This window comes from Sinocyclocheilus rhinocerous, unplaced genomic scaffold (genome assembly GCF_001515625.1).
Source record: "Sinocyclocheilus rhinocerous isolate Xijiao unplaced genomic scaffold, SAMN03320098_v1.1 scaffold587, whole genome shotgun sequence".
Lineage (NCBI taxonomy): Eukaryota > Metazoa > Chordata > Actinopteri > Cypriniformes > Cyprinidae > Sinocyclocheilus > Sinocyclocheilus rhinocerous.
This window is the reverse complement of record NW_015632478.1, coordinates 492069-500094: the sequence shown is the minus strand read 5'-3', so window position 1 is coordinate 500094 and position 8026 is coordinate 492069. Positions and strand designations below refer to the sequence as shown.

General features: G+C 36.2%; 1 protein-coding gene across 1 annotated transcript; it reads right to left on the bottom strand.

Moving 5' to 3' along the window:
* Window positions 1-963: 963 nt before the first annotated feature.
* On the bottom strand, window positions 964-7360 carry LOC107742580 (troponin I, fast skeletal muscle-like). The gene is made up of 8 exons (XM_016555619.1): window positions 7322-7360; window positions 6666-6748; window positions 3275-3361; window positions 2966-3002; window positions 2737-2865; window positions 1615-1704; window positions 1340-1516; window positions 964-1212 (listed from the first exon to the last, which is right to left on the bottom strand). Exons 1-8 carry the CDS (start codon window positions 7358-7360, stop codon window positions 1123-1125), a joined length of 732 nt encoding a protein of 243 aa, XP_016411105.1. The 3' UTR covers window positions 964-1122.
* Between the last annotated feature and the right edge of the window lie 666 nt (window positions 7361-8026).

The window sequence follows — 8026 nt, the reverse complement described above, 5'->3', positions numbered from 1 at the left end:
ATATTAAAAGGGTGTGCATGTGAAGGTGTATAATTATGCTGGCTCAGATGTATACATCACACTTTAGCTGTATCACAAGTGAACGCCTGCAGTTTATGTAGCATTCTGATAGTTTAATAGTTAATTTAAACACTATGGATTCAGTATGTTTAACTCGACTTGCACTGTAGACCAGTGTTTCCCAACCAGGGTGCCGTCTGTCGAGAGCAGGGGTGCCGTGTAAAAAAATCATTTTTTAATATTTTTAAATTGCTAAAATGTTCAAAAAAATCATATATTATATAATATCCATTTCCAGTTAGTTCTTCCCTGTTGTACCGAATATCTATACTTTTCAAATTATCATATCGAAGTTAGAAATTCAAATATTGTGACAAAATTAATTTTGTAGGGTGCCACAAATTTGTTAAAATTTCCAAAGGGTGCCGCGAAAAAAGGTTGGGAAACACTGCTGTAGACAATACACTTTTTTCTTTTAAGAATATAAAGAATGAAAGACAGGAAAAAAGAAAACAAATAAAGGCATAACAGAAAGCATGCATTTGCAACACTTAATATCATTTTCAAGTGGGAGATTTCATCTTGCTTTGCTTATCAAATGAACAATCTCTGTGTGTGACTCCATACTTGCTACATTTAAAGAGCAAGTCACTACTAGTGTGATAGCCCGGCTGTTTTCCCTTGTGACCACTGGAGTCATCGGTTGCTGTTGTTCTTTAGTCTCACTGAGCCATACATTTAACTGGTGAAGATGAAATAATGAAAAAGCAGAATGTCACACTTCGATTGTTTGATTGTTTTTTTTTCAGCAAACTCCTCTCAGTACTGTTTTGAGCATGTGAATGGGTTTTACTGATGAATGTCAATTTATTTGGTCTAATAAAAAAGACCCAAAGTCAGATTATTCTTTTACAAATTAAAGTCTCAACTGCAAAACCAACCATCACATACATCAACACCTCCTTTATACAATACATAACCAACTGTGACATCACTTGATAGTATTACAACAATAGATAGTATTACCACTTTTTATCTCTCAGAACCCTGAAGACCACAAGAATTAAGACAACTTGACCGAATAAATCATTGTATGAAAATATTAATTTAAGAAAAACAGATTTAGGCCTCAGACTCAAACATCTTCTTCCTGCCATCCATGCCAGCCTTATCCTCAATGTTCTTACGCCAGTCTCCCACTGCCTCCTTCTCCTGTAATGCCAGAAAAAGTACAATGTTTCAAAACTACAAGCCTTCGTGTAATTTGTCTTCTCATCATGAGTTATGTCCACATTTTATTGCACATGCTTCTGTTTAAATGCTAATGATGTGCGCTCACCTCCTCCTTGACCTCTTTCTTGACCTGTTTGAGGTTGGCTCTCAGATCCAGGGACACTTTGTGTTTGGAGCCCAGCAGGGCCTGCAGCATGGCATCAGCAGACATACGCACTTTCTTCAGAACGGGTTTCTTGAATTTACCTTTCAGGTCCTGAACCTTTATCTTCAGATCTTCAATCTTAAAAGATCATGAATAAAGTTTAGGTTTTAGATGTTATGTAAGTTAAATACATTAACTAGTAGAACAGAACAAAACAACCATCAGAACAAAAGTACCTCCTTGTTCGACTTGGCCTCTTTGCTCTCCATATCATATCTTTGTGCATCAATGACATCAATCTGCTGGTGCAACTTCCTACACAGCTCCTTTACACAAAGATACATGCATATTTTCACACGTATAGCCTATTCATCTGTACTTTTGCCCATCACACAGCACTGAAGGCAATAGAATACGATGGTGTGCTTTTAGCCTGTATAAAACTGTTCATAAGCATGATGTGATTCTGTTACTGACTGAATCTTTGTGTGTGTGTGTGTGTGTGTGTGCGTTTGTGTACATGATATTCCCTACGTTATGGGAACCAAATGTCCCCACAAGCAGGGTGCGAACTACGGGGGAGCTAGGGGGAGCTCGGCTCCCCTTAATAAGACATGGGCTCCCCTGAAAACGTGATTTGTGACATTTTGGGGGGTCTCAAAAAATATTGACAATGTGTTATTTTGACGTGCAATTTCAGTTTTGTGTAATAGTGATCATGTGTAAAATTGCAAAAATAACATTCATTCAAGCATGACGGCGATTTAAACCTAATTCACTTCAATAAAGATAACTATACATGCTATTCTTGTCATGAGCATCAAGGTGGGGGGGCGCTGCGGTGCAAATTCCACTCATGTTTAGTACATGTTAACTCAAAAGATTCGTAGAAAAAATATAAACGCTGGACTCTGTGGTCGATTCTTTAACCGTTGTTCATGTGAACTCAAAGACAGCCTGATGCTTTGTTTATAGACTATTTGTGGGTGGCTGTTTGTTGTATCACCTATCAATTCGAAGGCCCTGACCCCCCCCACCCCTTTATATAAAAAAACAACAACAAGTGGGCTCCCCCAAAGACCACGGTATAGTTCGAACACTGCCCACAAGGATAGTAATACCAGTAATTTTTTATCTTGTGGGGACATTTTTGGTCCCCAAGAGGAAAACAGCTTATACATAGTGATCTTTTAAAATGATTTTTTGAAAATCTAAAAAGTAGTTTTTTTGTGGGGTTGGGTTAGAGTAAGGGGGTAGAAAATACAGTTTGTACAGTATAAAAAGCATTACGTCTATGGAACATCCCCATAAAACATGGAAACGTGTGTGTGTGTGTGTGTGTGTGTGTCTGTGTGTACTTGTAGTGCCTGCATGCTTCCAGGCAGTGAGAGATCAGGGCAGTTCTCCTCCATGTATCTCTGTTTTTCCTGCTCAGCCTCAGATGCCTCTTCCTCCAAAAGCCCATGAGCGATCTGAAGCAAAAAGCTCTGGAGCACAAAGACAAAGAAGCAGCATAGACAGTATTCAACAAGAGAGACACTTACAGTTCATATAGCTCAGATCTCATGAAGAAAGAGATGACCTCACCTTTAGATGTTGCCTGCGGCTGGACGACATCTTTTTCCTATCAGAAAGCAAATGTTTACAATTTCAGAGACCACAGAACAGGGCATTATTCACTGACTGGGATGATTATGGTTAGGAGAAACAGATGGAACTCCATAAAATGTACTGTGCTAATAGCAGTACTAATACCATTTATGCTAGTATGTATCATAATAAATACAAAATGATCATGATGCTAAATGTATTTCCTGAGTTCAGTAATCCATGACTTAGTGACTTGATCATTTTCACGCCACACAAACATCATGATGTTTGTAACTCAATACTTACTCAGACGTCTTGCCGGGCTCTTTGTGGCAACCTCTGTTAAGGTGAAGACGCCTGTGGGTTGCAGGTGGGGGTGTTTCTGCCTTCAATCTAATGGAAACAATTTACATTCAGTCATCGGTCCTGCAGTAAGTCTAAATTTGGCTGGGGATAATGTGAAAGAGAGACGGCTGGTGTACATGGGTCTGTGTAAGTGTCAATACCCTCAGAAGTGTTAGGTGTTTAAGGGTTTGAATTTGAGAAGCAGTTGTCTTGTGCTCTTTTTTTAGTGTTCCTTTGTAGGAAGCAGAAGGTCTGCACCCAATACAGAAGACGAGACAGCTGACAGACAACTTGCTGCCTCTTGAAGAATCTCCTCAACTTCAACACCCAACAGCTGAAACCCTCCACAACTGTAAAAATACTTTCTGCTCTATTAGTTCTATATTTTTCTTGCCAAAAAAGATTTTGGATTGGACATGGACTGAGTTGGAGCATTATGTTTTTTAAAATGAGCTGTTGTCTCCATACCTGTGTATATCATAAGATGTGTGAAGGAAATATTACATTGTGAAAAAAAGACTTACGGTAAAGCCTGTTAATTGGTTAACGGTAAGTTCCCTTACTCTTCATTGTGAAAAACCAAAATAGATTTATTGGGACATTTTATGTAATTTTAACTGTTAAATCGATAGTTTTTGGAAGTCATTTAATTTACAGTAAACAGATATTCCCAGAATTCCTTGTACGATACTTCACGTTTGACAGTATTTTGTTAAAACTACGGTTTTATGTTACATCTTATGTTGATAAATTACTGTTTATTACATTATTTTAATGTCATGTGTGTCACCATGAATCTGTATGTGTGTGTATGACACTGTACAACTTATGTAAGCTATTTGTTATGTTAAAGAATTAAAACTGATTTTAGTAGCAGCTTGGTTACGGTAATTCAGCATAAAATGGCTGTTGGATTTTTTGTAAATTACAACAGTTTTAAACTGTAAAATGTACAGGTCTGTAAAGTTGATTATATTTTATAGTATTTTAATTGAATTATTCCGGCAACCCCAACAGCCAATTTTTTTTCTGTAAAAACAACAGGTGCTGGTGAACAAAGGCAAGAAATATCTAACAGTGAGCATGTGCTTAATATACTTGTGATTCATATACTTTTACAATGAATTAAATATAGCCTACTCAAATGTATCCCAACAACACATACCACAATTATGTCAATTTAGGGTCTAATAAAAGCTTTTTGAGCATTTGACATTAGAGTTTAAAGTTAGAACTGATCAGAATGTCTTGCCGGGCTCTTTGTGGCAACCTCTGTTAAGGTGAAGACGCCTGTGGGTTGCAGGTGGGGGTGTTTCTGCCTTCAATCTAATGGAAACAATTTACATTCAGTCATCGGTCCTGCAGTAAGTCTAAATTTGGCTGGGGATAATGTGAAAGAGAGACGGCTGGTGTACATGGGTCTGTGTAAGTGTCAATACCCTCAGAAGTGTTAGGTGTTTAAGGGTTTGAATTTGAGAAGCAGTTGTCTTGTGCTCTTTTTTTAGTGTTCCTTTGTAGGAAGCAGAAGGTCTGCACCCAATACAGAAGACGAGACAGCTGACAGACAACTTGCTGCCTCTTGAAGAATCTCCTCAACTTCAACACCCAACAGCTGAAACCCTCCACAACTGTAAAAATACTTTCTGATAGTCTAAAGAACTATATTAGTTCTACACTTTTCTTGCCAAAAAAGATTTTGGATTGGACATGGACTGAGTTGGAGCATTATGTTTTTTAAAATGAGCTGTTGTCTCCATACCTGTGTATATCATAAGATGTGTGAAGGAAATATTACATTGTGAAAAAAAGACTTACGGTAAAGCCTGTTAATTGGTTAACGGTAAGTTCCCTTACTCTTCATTGTGAAAAACCAAAATAGATTTATTGGGACATTTTATGTAATTTTAACTGTTAAATCGATAGTTTTTGGAAGTCATTTAATTTACAGTAAACAGATATTCCCAGAATTCCTTGTACGATACTTCACGTTTGACAGTATTTTGTTAAAACTACGGTTTTATGTTACATCTTATGTTGATAAATTACTGTTTATTACATTATTTTAATGTCATGTGTGTCACCATGAATCTGTATGTGTGTGTATGACACTGTACAACTTATGTAAGCTATTTGTTATGTTAAAGAATTAAAACTGATTTTAGTAGCAGCTTGGTTACGGTAATTCAGCATAAAATGGCTGTTGGATTTTTTGTAAATTACAACAGTTTTAAACTGTAAAATGTACAGGTCTGTAAAGTTGATTATATTTTATAGTATTTTAATTGAATTATTCCGGCAACCCCAACAGCCAATTTTTTTTCTGTAAAAACAACAGGTGCTGGTGAACAAAGGCAAGAAATATCTAACAGTGAGCATGTGCTTAATATACTTGTGATTCATATACTTTTACAATGAATTAAATATAGCCTACTCAAATGTATCCCAACAACACATACCACAATTATGTCAATTTAGGGTCTAATAAAAGCTTTTTGAGCATTTGACATTAGAGTTTAAAGTTAGAACTGATCAGAATGTATCCATAAAGAAGACATCAAACCATATCCATTGTCTCTCCATTCTTAAAAACACAGTATTATATTAGGCAACAGCCACTTAACCTGTTTTGTCACAAGTCCAGTATGCAGTACATTATAAAGCATATTTTTATCCTACTTATTACTCTAATTTCTTGGCTGAGTATGGCTGCTCAGCATGACTGAGATCTCCTGAAGATCTAATGTTCGAGATGGACAGAATAATAGAGACTCACCTTTCAGTGCGCAGCAGGACATTCAGGGGTGATTAGAGGGAAAGAGCATCAGTTTATAACATTAGTTGGGTTTATATAGGTTTCCCATACGGCTTCTCCATTCTCTTTAAGGAAGCAGATCTTTCCTTAAGCCAATGAGATTGTCAAATCCCAACACCCCCCTCTCCTTCCCTCCCCACAATCAACACACACACACACATTTGTTTTTATATCATTCTATCATGGGGACTTACTATTAACTTGTATTATTCTTATATTGAGCTAATGATGCTTTCAATCCCCTTACATAACATACCTATCACCGAAATATTTCTGCATTTCAATTAAAAAAAGGATTTTTTTATGTTAACTAATCCCACAGTGTAGGTAATTTCAGTTTTATCTGTCCTTGTGGGGACATTTGGTGCAATATATGCAAAACCTGACCTACAAACACACATCTTTCTCCAAATCATGTCCTTGGAATGAACAGAGAAACATGACACTCTTTCAGTCCTTTATTGTAAGTGCAAGAACTGTAAGCAAAAAATTAAGATGAACCCTATCACTTCTGTTGCTGAAATCTGTGTGTTTTCTCACCTGTTGTGCTCTCTAGCAGCAGTGTTTAGCAATAAAACAGGTGGGAACTCCAACTGTATCTCAGGAATATCACTCAACACATTCTGCAGACACATTTTAGATCACATACTACATATAAACCTCACAATTGCTTTGTAATTGCTATAATAATACACTTTTAGTCTTTAAACTTGTGTTGGCATGTCTGTTTGAAAAGATTATACTGTCTTTAAAACTTACAGTAAGACTTTGAAAAAATGTACATAATTCTGTTTATAGCCATGTTAACTATAGGGCACTGAGTCTTAAATGATCAGTCCTCAATCTGTTGGAATAGATATCAGATCATGTTGTCACCAAGTGGCATTTTGAAACTCCAGATATCCATTTTTGGAAATGTCTCTATTTAGAGAGAGAGAGAGAGAAAAAGCCTTTCAGGAACCTCATTTTCATTTGATTGGAAAAATGTAAGAATTTGACATAAAAGATGACACAGATACATTTCAGAAAGTGCAAACATTTCATGAAATTCACATATAAAGGGAAAAAATGACTCAGAATCTATTTAAGGGTTAGGGTTCATGCAACTGAGAGAGCACTTCCAGTATTTTATTGTATGAAAACAGCTATTTAATAAACTGAACTTTGACTTGGCTTATGCTGCTCTAACATGCCACCTCCTGGTGCATCAGAGTGACAGTGTCGCAATCCACCATACTGTATAAAGCAAGGCTGTCATTGTCCCTTGCTAGGCTCTTGAAAGCTATGTTTGGGACCAGGTGTAGTTGGTATTGGCTTTTTTTTTTTTTGCACAATGTATTGGATAGGGTTAGAGTTTTTCAGCCTTTGAATTTCTCAAGGGATATATAAGGATAGGATAACAATCAGGGGCGTCATGCATTCATTATTTTTGAGGGGGCATTTATTTATTTTTTTCCTTTTTATTCGAAACATATCCAAACGCATTAACTATATCATTAATTATCTTGATTCTCACTTTTATAGATTATGTTGATCTTTAGTGGGCGATGGTCAAAGTAACCTAATATTTTGCTTTTTGGAAATGTCTAATATGGGGTGTTGGTTTTGTTTTTTTTTTTTTTTTTTTTTTTTTTTTTGCACAATGTATTGGATAGGGTTAGAGTTTTTCAGCCTTTGAATTTCTCAAGGGATATATAAGGATAGGATAACAATCAGGGGCGTCATGCATTCATTATTTTTGAGGGGGCATTTATTTATTTTTTTCCTTTTTATTCGAAACATATCCAAACGCATTAACTATATCATTAATTATCTTGATTCTCACTTTTATAGATTATGTTGATCTTTAGTGGGCGATGGTCAAAGTAACCTAATAATGTAATCTATTAACTATGCATAAA